General features: G+C 47.9%; 1 protein-coding gene across 2 annotated transcripts in view; it reads right to left on the bottom strand.

The window, feature by feature from the left end:
- ADAMTS17 (ADAM metallopeptidase with thrombospondin type 1 motif 17) overlaps positions 1-20029 on the bottom strand; it is a 345591-nt gene that overhangs the window by 263876 nt on the left and 61686 nt on the right. For both annotated transcript variants that reach the window (XM_077124036.1, XM_077124037.1), the window contains exons 4-6: positions 12864-13036; positions 2635-2718; positions 1818-1975 (exon numbers count right to left, since the gene is read on the bottom strand). In XM_077124036.1, coding sequence (XP_076980151.1) covers positions 1818-1975; positions 2635-2718; positions 12864-13036 — 415 coding nt within the window. The remainder of the gene's footprint in view (positions 1-1817; positions 1976-2634; positions 2719-12863; positions 13037-20029) is intronic.

Here is a 20029-nt window from a genome sequence, read left to right as displayed (position 1 = left end):
AAAGATGATGTGATTTAGTGCTCCTCTCCAGGAAAGCCCTTTAGACCTAACTTAATTATCATTTGGAAAATGAGTCACATTAATTTACAGTCACAGAGAGATGTGATTCCCAGGGACTACTTGTTTCCCCTCAAACCCACCCCAATTCCGCAACCCTCAGGGAGCCCTGCAGAAAGAACTTTTCAGAGTGCTCTGAGCAATGGTGAGCTCCAGGCAGTGAGTGTGTGGGCAGGGGGGTTCCTGAGGTCCCCCTGCACTCATGGAGTGGGAGGACCCAGGTCAAAGTTAAACATCAGGCAAAAAAAAAAAAAAAAAGTAAGCACTAGGCAAAAAAAAAAAAGTAAGCACGAGGCCATATCCATCCTTTGGACCTTGGTGCTTGGCAGTGCCCTGGCCATACTGCCGACCATCAGAATTATTGAATAGGCACTTCTGCAATGTTGTAATGTATGTATTTACTCACACCCTGCAGCAGCAACAAATGTTCTGTTATGTATGATCGACATGCTCCAAGGGACATTTTAACCCTCTGAATTTGACAACTGGTGAATTATCTACAAGAGTGACTCGGTGTCTGGTTGGTGCCTGTTGGTGGCAATGCATGGCTTGTGTTTTCAGGAGGAGAAAATGAGGGAACTGTACTACCTGGTGCCTGGGGCCACAGAGCTCCCCCAGCTCACTTTGGGATGTCATTGGGCCCGGGGACCTATAGTTGCATCTCTCGGCACATGGCCCCAAGAGCTGCAACCTAACAGCCTTTCTTAACTCAAAACCAAAGTCTTAGAGCAGATTTAACTCTTCTTGGAAGGACAGGCTGGACCTCAGACAAAAGATATACAGTAAATTTTTCTCTTCCACAATCTTACCTCTAAACTCAGAAAGGACGAAACAAACAAAAACAAAAAAACCCATATAATTTGGAAAAATTTCCTTAAATAAAAATAAAAATTCCTAAAATTCAACTCTAAGAAAATTTTGGTAATTTGAGTCTAATGGATTAATTAAGAAAAATGTCTGCATAGTTTCTAAAGGGAGTCCCTGCTGTGAATACGAAGTGATCAAAGAAAAGTTTACTCAGAGAGATCTGAGACGTAGAATAAAAAAAATAAGAGCCACATCTGCATGGCCACTGCCTGCTGTCAGAGATGGCCTTCGGTACCCTTGCTCTCTCGTCTCTCAATCTAGAGGAATGAGTCAAGTTTTGAAACCGATAAAGATTCGTTCCTGGCTTCAATGACCACCTCTGAGAGAATTCCATGGGCTTCCTTGCCCGCTTTTATTTTCCCCAGAGTGACCCGCAGGATGGCTAACCCAGGGAAACAGTGCAGGTCACACATGCGTCCCCCGGACTTCCTCCCACACACAAATTGTAGTGCTTTGCTCTGCCCCTAATACCGTGCTTCAGTGAGATTGGAAGCAGTTTCAAATACAGGCTGGTGCTTTCCCAACCGGCATTTTATTTAGTCAGGGGAAGACCTAACAGATGAATCTGGGGGGGAGATTGTAAAGCTCTTGGTTCCCTAGGATTTCAGTACTTTCATTATATTATTTTGAATAATAGTAACAATGGCTAATATCTGCCAGGTCCTTGCTCGAGGCCAGGCACTGTGAAAAGTGCAATAGTTTCTTTAATCCTCACCCTTGGAATTAGATGCTATCATTTGTCCCCATTTTACCGATGAGGAAACTGAGGCTCAGACAGGTTGTCCAAGGTGTCATTCCCAAGCCTGAATTCTTAACCAGTATGCCTCCTTCTCTCTTGAAAAAAAAAGTCCCTTCCCTCTCTCAAGACAGCTACGGATGGAATCCAGCCGTACCTGGTCACGAACACGGCCGCGTCCACGGGGGGCGGGTCGTCCTTCCCTCCTGGGACCTGGTTGTTGCCGAGGTACCTGGCTCCCCCGTATTCCTCGTTCTGCCAGTGGCAGAAGCTCTCCAGGGACCGCTCACCGTGGTGCCCAATGGACAACTTGGCCTAAAAGAAATCAGGGGCAATTAGAGAAGCACTGTCCAGGGGCGCCAAAGCTTATGCCCAGACCCTAGTGCAGAAGTTACAGTTGAGAGAGCTGCCCCGAGGTGGCGTCCAACCAGTCTAACCCCAAGAATAGCCTCTCACTGCAGGAGATATGCACAACACGACCGCCAGGGGCCTTATTTTATAAGTTCAAATGAACACTCTGCTACTAGAGGAAAGTAGTCTTCCTTTCTGCTGCCAGCACAGTGACCGAAACCAAGCATCGCTCCCTCCGTTTCAGAGCTATTGCTCGACTCTACAGGTAACGTGGAAACGTGCTCAGTTGAAGACCAATGCTACCGCAAATTCACACGTGGGCTGAAGCTCGGGCAAGCTCCACAAGTGTCACTGTGATTCCAAAGCCCTGGCCTCCGGGCCTTTGTGCACAGCTGAGGGCCCAGTGCTGGAGAGCAGGCAGCCTCACCTCTGAAGTCCCCTTGAGGCTCTGAGCAAACCAAGCACCAACCAAGCATCCCAGGCCCCTGTGCTCTGCAGAGCTGGGGAGGGAGAACCAGACAAACAAGCACCTGGACTCCCTGCCCCCAGCATGTACAGCAACCAGGGAGCTTTGGGAGGAGTCACATGGTCTGTGTGCCAGGAGAAGTGCCCAGTGGACTTACAGGACGCTGTCGGAGCAGGACGAGCTTGGTGACTTGAATGTTAACTCTAATCCCCAGGCTCTGGTGCTGAAACATATTGTATACCTATTGAGAGATAAAAAGGAAGCAAAGATAGAAGTATAAATATATAAATATAAATATATCTTTTTTAATGCAGTAGCATCCTGGATTGGAGCCCGGTAAAGAAAAAGAACATTCTGTAAAAACTACGTACATCCAAATAACTACAGTGGTAGTTAATAGTACTGTGTCAACACTGGTTCATTAGCTGTAACAAATATATTATGCTGTGGTAAGACGCTAATAATCAGGGAAACTGTGGGCCTGGGGTGCGGGTTGGTGTATAGAAACCCTCTATATTATCTACTCGATTTTTCTGTAAATTTAAAAGTGTTAAAAATATGGAAATATATAAGTAAATTATTTTCTATTGATAAAAAAATTCTTTAAAATTCTAAATATTAATAAGAAACCTATTGAAATGTAGCTTGTGCCCTTCTAGTCCACAAAAAATAAAAAGAATTATACCATATTGAAATTTCAGTATCCATAATAAAGCTTTATTGGAACACACAGAAAATACACATATATATATATATGCAATATAATCCAGATTTCATTACAAAGCCCTTCTAAGACGAAGGCAAAAAAAAAGAGAATTACTGAAAAGAAATATGTATATGATAGAAAACTCTGGAATTACACACATACACAAAGCTAAGCTGAAAATCAATTGGTTTAAAAAATTGCACAGAATTTAAAGGGATTTTTTTTTTTTTTTGCATGGCCAGGAACTGGGAAAATAAGGGATTTTTAAAAAAGAAATGGGATGTTAGATGATTTTGGAAGAAAGCACAAAACTGCCATTCTGGCCTTTCCTGCCGAGTTTGAAAGGGAACTTCACGATGGGGGGAGACCAGTGCCCTCTGGGCACAGCTGAGCGCCAACCTCTGTCCTGGGCAGGTGGCCTACACCAGCCCCCCCCCCCACCTCCCCCAGCAAGTCCATCTCCTCCACTGCCATGGGAAGCAAGCTCAGCGAGGCAGGACAAACTGCTCAGATCCTCAGCCAGGAGTAAAGGATGACCGAGATTCAAACCCACGTGTCTGGCCAAAAAAGACCATCTCCCTTTCGGTAGCCCTTGAATTCCTCTTTCTAACTAAAGTCTGTCAGTGCGATACAGTTAGAACAACAGAAAAGGATATGCTATTCTCAATTTTGCGCCTTCGTTGGACGACGTAATTATAAGGACCTCGGGATCAAGAAGCTGAAGGCGAAGGGATATGGGAGACCTCGAATATGGCAGATGAACCAAAGATGGCATGGATGGAATCAAACCTGTTGGACTTAAAGATACCCAGGTCTCCATCCTCAGGCCCCTCCTGAGACCTTTAGTGGGGAGGTGACAGAGGTGGCTGTGTGGGACACAGAGGGAAGAAGAGCGAGGCCCTCTTGAATATTCCCTTTAGCTTTCTGTCATAGACATAACTAGAAGGGACACTTCTCCAGCAAGCACATTAAACATTTGCCCCACCGATGTGCTGATAAACACCCTCGATACATCAGCAGCAGCATAACGTCACAACCAACCACAGTGGGACGCACAGCCACGGTCGATTCAGGTAAACTGAGGCTGATTGGCGACACAGCGTCTACCATGCCAATGCCAGTTGGCGAGCATAATGCAAGCTCTAGGCATCTGTGGGACAAAGCCATTGCGTGCAGCTGGGCTAGGACCATACTCTTTGAAAACTAGTATGTGAATTAAATAAAACCTATCTTTGTGTAAAGAAATAGTCATTCCCACAAGGAAAAAATAGAGCACGTTCTATTGCTCTGTCCTTGCATCCTTTTTTTTCCAAAGTTTCCTTGCCTCAAGAATAAAATAACAGGCATTTCGATTTGCTCTTTTTTCATGTTGGACCATGCATGGGGCCAGTTGCGAGGCCATGTCTTAACTACCTGCCCCCAAATCTGAGTGAAGAAGGGGAAAGCACATAGCTTTTTCCTTCTTTCTCTATTCTGAGAACCACCCAGCAGCTGTCATTCAACCTTTTCTCGAAATAGTCACTCTTAGGACTGGGTCCAAACTTGAAAACCTCTGTTCCAAACATGAAAATTAGGGCGAATGAAAACGTGAGATTATAAGAGAGAGAATTCATGTTGCAAAGAATTGCTGGTGCCATCTGGACACTCAGGGCCTGTGACGTTGGTGCTGGCCAAGCACCGAAGGCATGACACGCATTGTGGGTTTAGGGAGATAACTGGTAGAGTGACTCCCAGTGACCGTGTGACAAGCCCCATAAAGAAAGAGTAAGGAATCAGTCTGGGACCAAGCCAGTTTCAGGGAGCGCTACAGGGAGAATTGCCCTTGTTGACAGCTGAGAACTGTGTATGGATTCCATACTCCTCTTCCCCAAGGCTCAGCCGCTTCCCTGGGAGCACGTGCACACAAAAATGCTAACACGATGGAGAAGATGAGAGTGTGGCCCTGCAGCACGTCCCGATCTGTCATGCCAGACACAACCCCAGCCCTCCACAAGGCGGCGGGGCCTCCAAGACATGGGATAACCATCCCCTGTCCTTTTCCTCATGGAAATTCATGCTCCAGGGAAAAACTTGGAGACGTGGCCATAAGATGTTTAGAGAGACACCTTGTGGGGTAGAGAGAACGCGGTCAGTCGTCTGGAAATGTCTCTGGCGGTCAGAGCCAACCGTGTCCCAGGCAGGGGTTCAGAGCCCTGGCTACGACTGTCGCATTTCCTTGGCAGTCTGGATGCTGAGCTGGCGGACCTGGACAGGTTGCCTGGAGGACGCTGCAGCAACCCTGGTGCGGCGGCGGAAAGCAGGGCTGGGGTAGGACAGACAGGGACCAGGAATGAAGAGGGGGCACTCCCAGGGCCCAGGGGACAGATAGGGACCTGCATTAGCTGCCCCCACACCATGCCCTTAGAGCCCCCTCAGACCCACAAATAGCGAGGTGGGGGCTACATTCTCTAGCTCAGCACCTCTGCGAAGGGTGCTAGGCCAGGAGTTTCCAACCTCACTTGGGCACTCCTTGGGGCTGTAAGTTCTGGTCTGCATGCAGAGCTGCTGCATCAGGTACCCTGTGCATGGGCCTGCCCAGCAGAGTTTAACAAGCCTTCAGGGTGGGGGTGGGGGGGCTCTGACCTCTGCTGGAGTGTGAGAGCTCCTGCTCTCATAAAATTCTAGCGAGGATGCTAGTTACCAGAGCAAGGCTTGTTGTCTGTTTCGCATGGTAACCGTAAAATTTATGTCATTTTTCCTCCGAACAGAACTCGCCTGGCACGCCTTGGCATTTTCATTCCGTTGCATGGCTGTAGAGGAAGCTAGAAACAACCAAAGCTGTGTAGAAGGGCCGAGCCTCCAATCTGGCGGCCCAGACCCAGGGTGTCTGGTGTCAGCACCACCTGTTTCCGGCTGCAATTTGTTCTTTAAAATACTTCTCCCTCCTGTGTCACCCGCCCCACCCCCCACCCCAAGCGGAAGAATACTGAGTCATGTACATCAAAGGTAGCCGAGCCGGTGGGGAGAGGTGAGGAAAGCCAAGACTGGAACATTCCACTCTACTGCTCCGTGCCAGCTCAGAGACCCTCTGTGTGAGCCTGTGCAGGGGTGCAGCGTCCCCGGGGCACAGAGTTGGGGGTACGGTTCCATTCCTCCCAGGTAAGGGCCGGATTCAGGGGTGGGGGAGGCAGGGACCTTTTAACACACAATTTGGTACTCGTCACTTATCTTAGTTTGCTAGGGCCGTTCTAACAAACTATCACAGACTGGTTGGCTTAAATGACAGGAATTTACTGTCTCTCACTCCTGGAGACTAGAAGTCCAAAATCAAGGAGTCTGGCAGAGCCAGCTTCCTCTCAGGAGCTGTTCCCTGAGAACAGCTGTTCCCTGACTCTCCCGGGCTGCTGGTGGGTAGCCAGCCATCACAGCAGTCTTTGTTTTGTGGCATAATTCAATCTCTGCTTCTGTCACGTGGCCGTCTCTCCATCCATCTCTGTCTTTCTGAGGGTTTAATCCAATATGATTCCCCTAATACAATTTGGCCTCATCTTAACTAACACATCTTCAAGGACCCTATTACCAAATGGGTCTTGTTCTGGTTTGCCAGAGCTGACAAAATGCAAAATACCAGAAACGGTCTGGCTTTTAACAATGGGAATTTGTTAGTTTACAAGTTACAATTCTAAGGCCGTGAAAATGTCCAAATTAAGGCATCAACAGGCCAACACCTTCCTCTTGAAGAAAGGGCACTGGCAATCAGGACTCCTGCCACACAGGAAGGCACATGGTGGCACCTGCTGGTCCTTCTCTTCCAGGTTTCCTTGCTTCCAGCTTCTGGCTTCTGTGGCTTCCTCTTTCTGCTTCTCCGGGTTTTCTGTGTATCATTTATCCTCTTATGAAGGACTCCAAGAAGAGGACTGACACTCACCTTGAATGGGGTGGTCACATGTCAACTGAAATAACCTAATCAAAAGGTTCCACCTATAATAGGTTTATACCCACAGGAAAGGAATAACTTCAGAACATGCTTTTATGGGGCCTGGAAAGCCTCCAAATGATCAGAGAGCCACATTCATGGAACTGGGGGTTAGGGCTTGAACCTGTCTTTGGGGGGAACATGATTCAATCCATAACTTCACCCTTCTGCTTAACCTCCCCAGGCAACTCCCCATGGCATTTAGAACAAAGCCTGCTCTCCAAACCTGGGGGACCCAGGCCTGCAGGCCTGCCCAATCCACGTACCCTCAACATGCCAGCCACCCTCCCTCGCCCCCCAGGAGCAGCCCTCTTTCTGCACCTCATTAACGCTCACTGGCCAGCTCCCTGTCTTCTTGTCTAAGTAAAGGGTCACTTCTCGCAGGGGTGTCCCTGACCCCGTCCGACACCGACTGCCACTTTGCGCTTTGCACGGCGTCATCACTCTCTGGTTTTCCTTCTGTTGGTTGTGTGTATCGGATGTCGTTTGTCGCTCCCACTCCACGAGCTCCAGGAAGACGAGGCCTCTCACAGTCTCTCCCGCATCCCCTGCCCCTAGGACAGAGCCCAGTATACAAAGGAGCTGGATGGAATTGACGAGTGCATCTCCTTCATAACCCATTGTGAAATTTCTCAGGGGAGGCCACCTTTGTTGTTTTGTATTTTTTAACTGTTTCTGTTCTTGTACTTGTTTTGCTCAACGGCATCTACTGCTCTTGCCTCTGGGGAAACCTCTCCCCCACCAGGTGAGCTGTGGAGAAAGGAGGGCCCTTCTCTCCACAGCAGAAACTAAAGGAGGTGGACACTCACTCTGACTGCCCCGGGGGCAAATGTTTCCCCTACATGCCCACCTAGGACTGTGACTCTTGTGGGGAGAGGCCCCCAGCCTCCAGCAGGCGTGGCCACCCCATGCTCTTGGCCTGACCCTGGCGTGCTCTCTCCTGCTGCCTATGCTCACCCACCCCTCCCGCCTTCCCCTGAATTCTAAGCTGGGGGATTCAGCCTTCCTTCCTGATTCTGGGCACCTCCCTAGACGCCTACAAAAATATAACTCCTTTTCTGCTAAAGTCAGCCCAAACTCAGTTCCTGTTACTCGTGCTCCAAAGCCCTGGCCACTACAAGTGCCGGCTCATAGCTGCATGGACTGCACAGCTCCTTTCCTCCATGTTTGCAAACAGGTCTGCATGGGCTGGACAAATATATTATCGCATTAATTGAGAAACACTTTCTACCAAATTTATTATACCATAACTGTAGGATATTCTTGCAACTCAGATGGCTTTTTCGGAAGCAGATTAATCAAAGAATTTAAGATGTAAAGCCACAACTTCAATGCTAAATCCTTTGCAAAGGGCATAAGCGCATGGCGTGAGTCACGCATTCCCGCATCCACGGATACCACGCGTTTGCCTGATCGTCTCCTGTGGATGAACCAGGCCCGGGGTTAATAATGGTGAAGAAGAACGCACAGTCCTGCCTTCAGGAGCCTGCAGACAGCGGAAGGACAAATAAATCAAGGTGATTTTTTAGGTACTAGTAAATAGAGAATTACAAATCAAGATAAGGACTGTCAAGTAAAAGATCAGACTAGTATACAAAGTAAAGAGGGTGGCCCCTCTCCAGAAGGGTGAGCAGGAGACCCCTGGAAGGGGACATCTACAAGAAGGCCTGAAGGATGGAACACCAGCTCAGTAAGGATATAGGGAGAAGAACATTCCTGACAAAGAAGGCCAGAGGCAGAAAGGAGCTCCGGGCACCCGGGAGCCAGGTGGCCCATGTGACCTAACGGCTGCTTCTTTCCTTTGTCTTAGAAAATGCTGTTGGCAACTTGGTGAATCTTGAAGAGATCATTACTTAATAGGTACAGTTTCTGTTTGCGGTAATGACCAAGTTTTGGAAATAGATGGCGGCGATGGCAGCACGATGTTGTGAATGTAATTGACGCACTGACTTGACACTTAAAAATGGCTAAGGTGGCAAATTTTTTGCTACATATAATTTACCACAATAAAAGAAACATGTCATTGGGCCACTGGCGCACACTGACATAATGCATGAAAACTACTAGAAGCTATAGAGAGAGTGTGCAAACACAAGCACCAAATCCCTCAGCTGGGACACATGGCCAGCATGAGCCCTCAGCTGGCCCTGGGGACACTAGTCTGTCCGGTTGCTGCTCAGGCTCCAAGTGGCATGCACAGGTCAGCTGGGCATCCAACAGGAGCCATGACCCAGGTGGGAGGGGATCCCACCAGGGGCACCCAATGCTATCTCCAACAGCCCGGAGAAAGACACTTTGGAAAGAAGATGTCAACTAGGTCCAGCAAACTTCCTTTCAAATCTGCATGGGACGCGTTAAGGGGATGGAACCACTTCAGTTCCTGCAGCTGCACACAATTCTCTGGAGGGAGAAGTGCAGGCTCTCCGGCTTTGTGCTGCTGCTTGCTGCTCCTGAGCGCCCCGTCTAATGACAGGCACACTCCTCTCCCCTCCTCCTGGGTTTAAAGGTTGTCTTACTTACTACCAGAAACCCCTTTTCTAAAACAGCCATAGGAAGAATGGAATCCTTGGGATTTTCCAAACTCGAGTTTGGGGGATTTGAGGGACGAAGGAGAAGGGGCAGGTCTCATTTCAAACAAGGCATTATGTCTGCATGCAATATATTTTAAAATCTGCTGAACAGGGACCCATGACTAGGGTTCTTAGTGGTTAGATGAATTGCTCTCATTTGCTTTCTGATCCTGATCAGATTGGCCGGGAAGCTCCAAGCACAGATGACTGGCGGGCTGAATTTTACTCCTCTGTGCCCTTCACCAGGGTAGGATTGCCCTCATTAGGCAGGCCTCATCAGGAAACATCTACATGCACATTTAATTTATTTGTTTCCAGATTTGTCTTCTGCAGCAGGAAATGGGGCCTCCGAAGTCTCAGTAAAGGCAGGTGAAGAGGCGAGAACACCATCTAATTAAATCTGAGCATTGGAACCGTTCGATCCTTGTCCTTTAGTCCTTGCAGTCCATGATTGTGTGGGGAGAGGGCTGGGGGGGAGTCCATGGACCATCCCACTTGCAGCCCTGTGACATAACAATCGTCCCTGCCCAGAAGACAAACTGCAAAAGCAAGTATCAAATTAGAAGCTTTGTCTTATTCCTTTTTCATTACTTTTAATGAAATCATTATTCTTTTGTACTTATGCCCTGTACAATTAAAAAAATAGTAAGTGAAGTGGAATTATCTGCAGATGAAAGCACATGGCGTGCAGCCAGGTCTCCCCAGCCTTCCTCTGCGGCTTCCTCAGCACAGACCCTGCAATGGCAGCATAAACCACCACCACGGGAGATATAAGCTGTGCAGATGACGAAAACAGAAGTGTGTCCCGGAAACCAGGGTCATGCATCATTGCAGGTCAATGGAACGTCCAGTGTTTATAACTTTCAAGAGGGGGGCCAACCCAGCCTGTCAGGGTGCACTCAGAGACTTCCATCCACAAAGAGCTCACCAGCTGGTGGTCTGCCAGGCCTGGGTTGCAAGTTCCCTCTGCTGAAGAGCTGGGGCAGGTGAGGAAGTTGGTTGGAGTTCAATGAGGGACTCAACCAGAAGCATCTCTTTTCAAAAAGGCACTGAAACAGACTGAAGTTCAAAGCATAACATGTCCGAGGGAGTGTTTTACTGCAAATAGACTGTGGAGTTTTGAAGCTGTACGTACCCCCTCAAAACCGTGAGCTGATAAGTTCCCTTTGTTTAAGCCAACCCATTGCATGGTTTTGTTTTAGCAACTGGGAGACTAATACAAATCAATGTGTCAGCAAGGCAATGCTATCTCCCGGAAGCCTGTGGCATTCTGGGGCTGGCTGCTGGCCATCTCTGGTCCTTAGCGTGTCACATGGTATGGTGCAGGTGGCATCACCTCACCTCTCCCTTTTCTCACAGGTTCTCTTGATTTCAGCCTCAGGATGCATCCTCTGACTTACTTTCTGTCTGAATTTCATTCCGTTTTTCAAAGGACTCAAGTAATAGGATTAAGAACCATCCTGATTCCATGGGTCCCCACCTTAACTGTCCTATGTAAAATGGGTCCACACCCTTAGGGATGGATTAGGAATGGAAAAGAACATGCTTTTCTGGGGAACCTAACACCAAGTCACTACGTGTGTTCCTGTTCTGAGCTCAACTGTGTCCCCCGAAAAGTCATGGTCAACTCCTAACCCCTAGCTTCGTGAATGTGGCCTTATTCAGAAATAAGGCTGTGAAGATGTGAGCAGTTAAAATGAGGCCAAGTTGGATTAAGGTGGGTCCCAATACAGCTGGCATCCTTATAAGAAGAGAAAAATTTGAACACAGACACAGTCACGGGAAGATGGCCCCGTGTAGATGGAGACAGAGATGGAAGTGCCACTGCTTCAAGCTGGGGAAGGCCAAGGATGGCAAGGAAATACCAGCAGTGAGGAATGATTCTCCCCTACAGCCTCCAGAACTGTGAGAGAATAAATGTTTGCTGTTTTAAGCTATGCAGCTTATGATCATTTGTTTCAGCAGCCAGAAGCAACGAAGACAGTGCCTAAAGCAAGTACTGAGAAGTCTAACAAACCAGATGACATTTTAAGAGTCTTACTTTTACTGGGAACTCACCACAACCAATAACCCTGGGATTGGGTTTAGGGAAATCTATTTACTTGTGGCTGGTTAAGGGAGAGGCTAGGTCTGATCGCCATGGCCCTGCCGGTGCCTTCCTGGGGTCACACCAATGCCACTGAGCCATGCTTCTGAGCCGTGCTGCTTGTGGCCCTCCTTGGCTCCTTCCAACTTCTGGGAGTGCTCTGGGAAGCAGGCTGTGGGATCCCATCTCCACCACAAGGGGAGAAGGCAGTGCTGGGATCCTCTGTCCAGGCCACTGCAGCATCCCAGCCCCTACACTGCCAGTTACACAGTGATTCCAGTGGAATGGAACATCAGGGGTTCACCTAGGCTTTTCTGCCTTGTTCCACCCATGGCCCTACCCAAACAAGTCCTAAGAACCCCAAAGGTCCCTATCGGTAGCATGATGTCCAATCTCAGGCACACAACCAATCTCATTCAGCCTTCCACCCCAGCAACTCACCAGGCAGGTGGCCTCAATGCAACCAGTTGGACACCAACCTGGAGACCCTCACTCTTAGCTACCCTCCCACATGCTGCCCCCAAGCCATTCTGCAGCCCAACCCTGAGGCTGCATGCCACAGCCAACTTCTCTTCCCTTGTAAGAGACAGAGCACATATCTAGCCCAGCCCTGTCTGGGTCTAAATCCCATGCTCGTACCCTCTACTGCTCCTTTCTTTGCCCTCTTTGACCCTGATTTCACCTAGCTGGGCTCTCCTCTCTCCTCTCCTTTAGTCAAAACCCTCTGCAATTGCTCTTTCTACTACCTTACTTCTTATTCACTTTTCAATTTGTCTCTATCAAGTAATCCCCAACAATCCCTAAAGCTGTCCCATCAGGGACCCAACTGCCTCCTGATCCTTCTCATCCCCTTCCTTAGGGACAGCATCCTCCCAGACCTCTGCCTGCATGTCTGCCACTCCCTATCCTCTGTCCTGCCCACTAGGCCTGAAACTCCATGGAGCATTCTTCGCCCAACCTCTCTACTCACCCACTGCCTTCTACCTGGGCAAGGCCAGCCACCCCCACCACTTCATGCACTGCTCCATGCCACTGCGCTCTAAACCAGCAGCACAGACTGTGGACCTACCATGTTCATGATGGTGAGGATGAACCTCTGGGCTGCCTCAGCCCCGTGGTACTGGACCATGTCAGCGTCGGCCACCACCAGCGTCTCCACCGTGTACTCATTGGTGAGCTGGATGGCATTTCTCCGCTCCCGCCAGTCCCTCGAGGGCCTGCCCCTCTTTGGCTTCTTCTTTTCTGGAAAACGATGGAGACATTCATGCAGTCCTTAGCTTATGGATATGCAAAACCACACAATGACCAGGCCTTCCACCATGCCTTCTTCAGAGGGCCCAACCAGCACTGGCCTGTGGATGGGCATGAAGTCCCCTCACACGGGTGAGCCGTAGCCATTCATGGGGGAGGGGCTCAAGGGCAGGGTTTGGGGGCAGAGCTCATGCAGCAGGGGCAGGCCTTATACAGCAGGGGCAGGGCTCAGAGGGCAGGGGCGGGACTCAGGGCAGGGGCAGGGCTCAGGGGCAGGGCTCAGGGCTCATGGGTGCAGAGCCCTCAGGGGTTGAAGCTAGAGCTGGTCCGAGAGGACCAGCCTGGGCAACAGGTGACGCTCCTGCGTATCTACCCGCTCAGCCAGAGGGCAAAAATAGACAGAATGCCACAGATGATGTCCTGTCTCTTCGGAGGATCAGAAGGGCAGCACAAAGGCCGTGGAGCAAAATGAAGCTTGGACACAGTGGGGAAGGGCTTGAATGCACAAAAGGAACAAACTTTCTGAAAGGGCTATCCCCACTGCTGGTAACTAGAACATACTAGCTAGAGGCTGGGAAGTACAGGATGGGAGGTGCTCCAGCAGCTGCTGGGAGAGTCATGAGGGCTGAAAGGCCTAGAAGCAATATTTCAAGAAAAAATTTAAAAATCTCATGTGGCACACACGTCCAGTCTAGGATGATGTAGGTTTGACCTTTCCTTAAAACAGGGGTGATGATGAGTAAATGGGGCACCATCGTCTGCTGACTCTTTAGAGAACTGTTTCCCTGTAAGATCTTACTTTGACAGCTACTATTATTCATTAACAAGATCACGTCTGAACCTTCAAAGCTGTTCTCCCTGGAATGGCCTCGGCTTTGTAGGTGAAAAAGTCTCTGATCAGAGCTAAAAGTTGATCTGAATAACATGGACTTCTCAGAACCCAACTGCCCATAAAAAGGAAGTTCTTTAATTTGAAAGTTATTTCTCTTTTCAGAACGAGCCTAGACTGATCCCTCTGCTACAATTCACATGCAGTAAACCCAGCCTGTATATATACAAACAGGCTTCTTGAAGTGATCCAAGCATCCCATCACCAAAAATGTATACAATGAAGTAATCTGAAATATAGGTCATAATTTACAAACAAGAATATTCTGCCCAATGTAATTTATGATAGTGAAAACTGGAAAACTAAATACACAACCTTACAGAAATCCAGGAATGATAAAAAGGTATGAAGTGTGAAAATCATGTTTGTGAAGACTATTGAATGAGTAGAGAAAAGTGGATATAAATCTGTACAGTTAGATCCCAATTTTGCAAAGATTTTACATGCAAGTATCTACAGGTCCCAAAACATTTAGATAGATGCATTAGAGATTGGATCAGGATAGGGACAGGGATAGACACAGAGACAGAGATAGACAGATTGCTTGACTGACCTGGGAAAACTTAACTAAAATGTTAAGGGTAATGTGTGATTTTTATTTTATTTTTTTCTTTTCTATATTTTCCAAATTTACTTCAGCAAGTATGACTTATTTAAAGTAATATGAATTCAGTTTGAGTAAAACACAGAAGCAGCTTTTAAGCTCTAAACAATAAAACAGAAGGCATCAAGGAGCAAAGCTGCCATCAGATTTATCACAGAAACACAGGAGGAGAGGCATCCCACAGGACAGAGCCAGGCTCTTTCACACACACACACACACACACACACACACACACACACACACACCCATCAGGACTGCTGTAACTCAACTTTGGAATAGAGGAGGAGGAGGGTCCATTCTAAGACAAAAGGCAGATCTCAGATAGCATTGGGTAGCATGAAAATGTTGGAATGGAAAAGCGATTATAGGAAATCAGTCTATTGGTCTCTACCCATTCACCAACGAGGTTATCTCTGAACTTGATGAAGACAGAACATAGGTCATAGCCAAATTCAGGTCTCTGTGTACTTGCCAAGCATTTGCTGCTGAAATTAGGCAGAACTGTCCAACCTGGAATTTGTAAAGAATGGTTTTGTTTCCATTTTAAACAGCAGAAGTGAAAGACCTCCCAAGCAGGGAACTTTGCTGTAAGCTGAACCAGCACACCCGCACCCTCCCAGCCAACAAAGCTGCCATCTGAATAGTGGTCATGCACTCCTCTAAGTCAGTAATTCAGAACTCATCTCTTAAGTCCATAAACTTGTGTTCTCATCTGCAGAGTTTCCCCCACATTAGCTGTTTGACACTGGTTTTCACACCTTGTCGTATGTTTTCAGGCTCTTGTGTGGAAACAGCTGCAGTTTTAGCATGGCCTAAAGGGTGAATTACTAATACTTCTGGGGTATAGGGAATTTGGACGTGTAAGAGCTGAGCATTCTTGAAGAGAAGAAACCCGTCTCTCAGACCAGAAGAGCTGGTCAACCCTAGACATTGAAAATATCAAAATACGGCACTGAGTGCCAGTCTTCCAAGTCTGTTTCTTCATCTATAAAGTAGGAACAATAATATCTGCCCCTTCCTCCCGAATGGAGGAAACTGATATAATAGGGTGAAATGCTATGTGAGTTAATATATGTCCAGAGTACTAAGTAACAAGTAAAATGCCACAGCCAGTGCTCTATGGTTTCTAAAAGGTTTTCACTCAATTATCTCATTTGTTCCTCTTGATATCCTATGAGATGATCAGACATTATCATCCCCAGCCCCTAGTCCAGCACATGGTGGGAAATTCTCATTGGATCGACGAACAGAAGGATGGCTGGCTGGCTGTATGGGAGGATGGGTGAATACCGGGAGGGAGGGAGGGAGGGAGGGAGGAAGGAAGGAAGGAAGGAAGGAAGAAGGAAGGACGGACAGATGGACAGGAGGATGGGTGGTAGACAGAGCCCTTATTTCTCAGATAATAAAACTGAAGTTAAGCACTCAACAGTGGAGAATTTAGCCCTAGAACCTAAGACTTCAGCTCCTTGGCTCTGGTGCTCAGCACCCATCCTGCCTCTGCTGGAGGAAGAAGTGTGTAAAAGATACTCCTTGTGGTCATTGGGATTTAAAACACGAAGGTGAAGAAGGACCAAAGAACACTCAGCAGGAAAGATTCTGCCTTGAGCATAAATTAACTTGACTGAGCAGCCGACTGAGCAGCCGGCTGCAGTACCTACCTGGGAAAAGAGTGCACTATTTTCAGTCCACAGTATTCCTTCCACTCAGATGTTCCCTAGCTGGTTCTAGGCCCTTCTGAGTCTTTTACGTTGCCATCTGCCTGGGCCCTGTGGGGTCACCAGGCTCCTGCTTACACTTCCCTCCAAGCTTAGCCAGGACCACTCCAGGCTGGCTGACAGTTCACAAGGCAGACACCGATGCCCTGTTGTTTTAGTTTGTTAAAGTTTGTTGTTTTAGTTTGCCAGAAAAAAATATACCAGAAACAAAATAGTTTTAAAAAGGGGAATTCATTAAGTTGAAAGTTTATAGTTCTAAGGCCATAAATATGTCCAAACTAAAGCATCCAGAGAAGGATACCCATGGCTCAAGGAAGGCTGATCTAGGAAGGCATGTGGCTGGTATCTGTTGGTCCTTATTTCCTGGATCATTGCTTCCACTTTTGATGCCAGTGATTTCCTCTCTAGGCATCTGTGGATCTTCACTTAGTTCCTTCATGACACAACTCTGGGTTCTGGCTTGTTCAGCATCTCATGGCGAAGTCTGTTAGGCTCTGCCCGTGTCTAGGTAACTGCTCTCTCTGTCGGCACTCCCAGCATCTCCAAACATCCACGTCTCTTTCAGCTCTGAAGCAACTGTTTTCCAAGTGTCTACATCCGAGGTTTCTCCAAAATATTTCCCCTTTTAAAGGACTCTAATAAACTAATCAAGACCTACCCTGAATGGGTGGAGTCACATCTCCATCTGACCGAAAGGCTTCTCCCACAAATTGGGTGTGTCATGTCTCCACAGAAGGTAATCTAACCAAAAGGTCACACCCAGAAGTGGGTGTGTCACATCTCCATAGAAACAAAGTGTCCCACCCTAAACAACAGGTCTGTCCTCGCAGGATTGGATCAGGATTAAAACACGATTTTTCTGGCGTACGGAATAGTTTCAAAGCGGCACACCTGCGCTGCTCCTGCATTCAAGAGGAGAGGCTCCAAGCTTTGGTTCAAAGCCCCGTGGCCAGATGGTTTTTGGGAATTCAGAATTTCCCAGATTTTTTAAGACAGTAGGGTGTGCAGGCAGCATACTGTATGCCTCTTAACAGGGAGGCTCGGGCAGTGTTCCATATCAGAAGCACTGATATTTCTGCAGTACAGAAGGGGGGGTAAAGACAGATGCTGAATGCCTCCTATCAGTTTAAAAACACTCAGTTTTAGGAGTTTCCTGGATTTTAGAATTGTAAAAGAGACTGTGGACTTGCATTCCCCTTCAATGCAGGAGCTCTTCCTGGGGGCAGTAGCGGGAATGTGGGGGCAGTGGAGGAGCCTCGCTCTACCAACAGACGCTGGACGTCTTCACTTTTGGTAATTATTCCTCTCCCCCTAGGTAGAAAAGAACCATGGCATGTGTTTTTTAGACTCAAATTCCGTAAATCACATAAATATGCCTTAATAGTCAATGTAAGTTTCACAGGTGCCAGTATTCACAGATGGCAAGCACCTTGTTAAGAAAGAAGTGAAATGCCAATTCTACAACACCATAGGTGCTCGATTTAGACACCAACAGAGAGGTCTCAACCCAGGCCAGGCAAAAGCGTGGCCATCTGGTCTTCGGAAGTATCCCAGCTCTGCCCACTGACCACTGTCTCTAGCCACTGGGGAACAAAAAGGGGGCCCTGTTCCACCTCATGCAGACAGTCCACATCCCCTCAGGTCCCAGCCCTCTCCAGGCATGACAGGCCCCCATAATCGTTCCTGAAGTCAGGCCCAGCAGTTTCTTGAACCAGCACACTGCGAGAGCTGGGTACCAACTTGGTAGATGGTCCATCTCTGGCTTTGCGTTAAATTTTCTTCCATTTATATTCCCCTTTGCTCCAATTATCTCATTAAAAAAAAGAAAATGTGAGGTATTTATGTAAGACATCTTTTTTGGAACAAGGTGGGGAAGAGAGAAAAGAAAGGAAGGCATAAAGGGCATTACATGTTGTGCTTTTAGAACATCCCAATTATCGTTTGTATAAAGTTTCGGGGCTGCTGAAAATGCTAAGCAAGCACACATATTTTCACTGTAGTTAGTAGTTCTGCTCTTGGAACACTACAAAAACAAACCTCAATTATGAATTATTAAGCTCCCTATGGAACAGATGTTCCTTTAGTTTAATAACAATACAGTTCTTGACCAGAAGTACCTTGGTTTGCTGGTACATTCATCTTGGGGGATGAGTCCTAGTATTTTACTGTTAGGGAACCAGAGGCACAGGGCACAGCTGTAACTAAGGAGGAGCCGAGCCAGGATTCAAATCCAGGTTGTCTGGTTCTAGAATCTGAGCTTTCTCTCTTTTCTCTTTTTTTTTTGGGGGGGGGGTTGGGGGCGGTGTATGGTCGCAGGACAGAACCCAGGTCTCCCACGTGGAAGGCGAGCATTCTACCACAGAACTACCCGTATATCCTAGAGTCTGTGCTTTTGTGCTTTTGACTCCCAAGTCACACTTCTAGTCACTGGTCCCTTTCCTGAAAAGCACTGTGCAAGACGGTACTGAGGGAGAACAAGCCAACTTTGTATATCACTGATTAAAATCACATCTTTTTTCATGAAGGAAAAAAATGCCTTTCGTAAAGGTATTAACTGGAGGAAAAGAACACACAGGTAAAGAGATATTCGGTGTGGAAATCACAGCAGCAGCTGTTCCCACATTCGCTTCCCTCCACTCTTCATTCTACAAGATCTGTGCCCTGCTGTGGTTTGCAGACCAGTGGGGAGACAGGCGCAGGCACAGACAAGCCCAGGGCAAGGCAGAGAGCCGAGCTTAGGGGAGCTCCAGAAGGCACTGGAGAGGAGGTGACTTTGCAGGGACACAGTAGGGACACTGCTCCTTCTGGACTCCTGGTATTTCCTCCATATTGGGAGGGCAGAGGGACTCCACTAGCATTCTACTTCCCAGAGGAAGAGGAATGACTTATGTCGGGAGGAGAAACTGGGCTTGTTCAGGCCAGACACACATTCGGGGCTCTTCTTTGAGAGACAGGCTCCCGGCAGAAAATGAGGTCTGCTCCCCACTCCCCACGGGGAGAATTCCAGATGGACAGGTCCGGCGGCTATTAGAATCAAGAATAGTATTAGGAAGACACTTGCCCACAGACAGTATAATTCACTTTTTCCAAAATCAACTTTATCAGTCTTAAAGGTGATCTTTTAGTTAAAAAAAAAAAGTTGAGGTATGAAACAGTTAAATGGGCAAAACCCTGCCCAGAACTCAGTGATTTCCATCCAAACTCCCTCGTCTTTGCAGACCTCCTCAGAGGTGAGGCGTCCCTTTGATGCTGGGAGATGGGGTCCATGTGGGCAGAAGAGTGGCTCACCAAGTCACTGGAGACTCTGCTGCCCAGAGTAACTGCCCGGGGTAGCAGCTCCGCACCCCCAGGCCACAGGGGCTCCGGATGAGCAGCAGGAGTTAAAAACAGGGCTGTGGTCTGAGGCCAGCCCAGTCCAGCTCACCATGAACCAGCTGTAGGATGCTGGGCAAGTGCCCTATCCTCCCCAGGCTTTGCATTACTCATCTTTAAAACCAAAATAATTACATCCACCTCACCGGTTTTTGTAGTGCTTTAAAAAGATGTTTACTAAGCCCTTAGGACACTGCCAGAGATGTTGTGATTGTTAAAATAGCACTGGATGAGAAGGTGGTGGTGGTGGCAGCAGTGGCAGTGGTTTCTAGAGTCCTCGTTTCAAGGTTCCAATCCTGGCCCCTGACTTTGGGTGTGACCTGGGATGGATTGTTTACCCTCTTTTGACCTCAGATTATTCATCAATAAAACAGAGGTGATGATATTTCCCACGCCAGGGCTGG

Source organism: Tamandua tetradactyla, chromosome 12 (genome assembly GCF_023851605.1).
Source record: "Tamandua tetradactyla isolate mTamTet1 chromosome 12, mTamTet1.pri, whole genome shotgun sequence".
In the NCBI taxonomy this organism is placed as follows: Eukaryota; Metazoa; Chordata; class Mammalia; order Pilosa; family Myrmecophagidae; genus Tamandua; species Tamandua tetradactyla.
The sequence above is the reverse complement of the archived record's forward strand: the minus strand, read 5'-3'. Positions and strand labels throughout refer to the sequence as shown.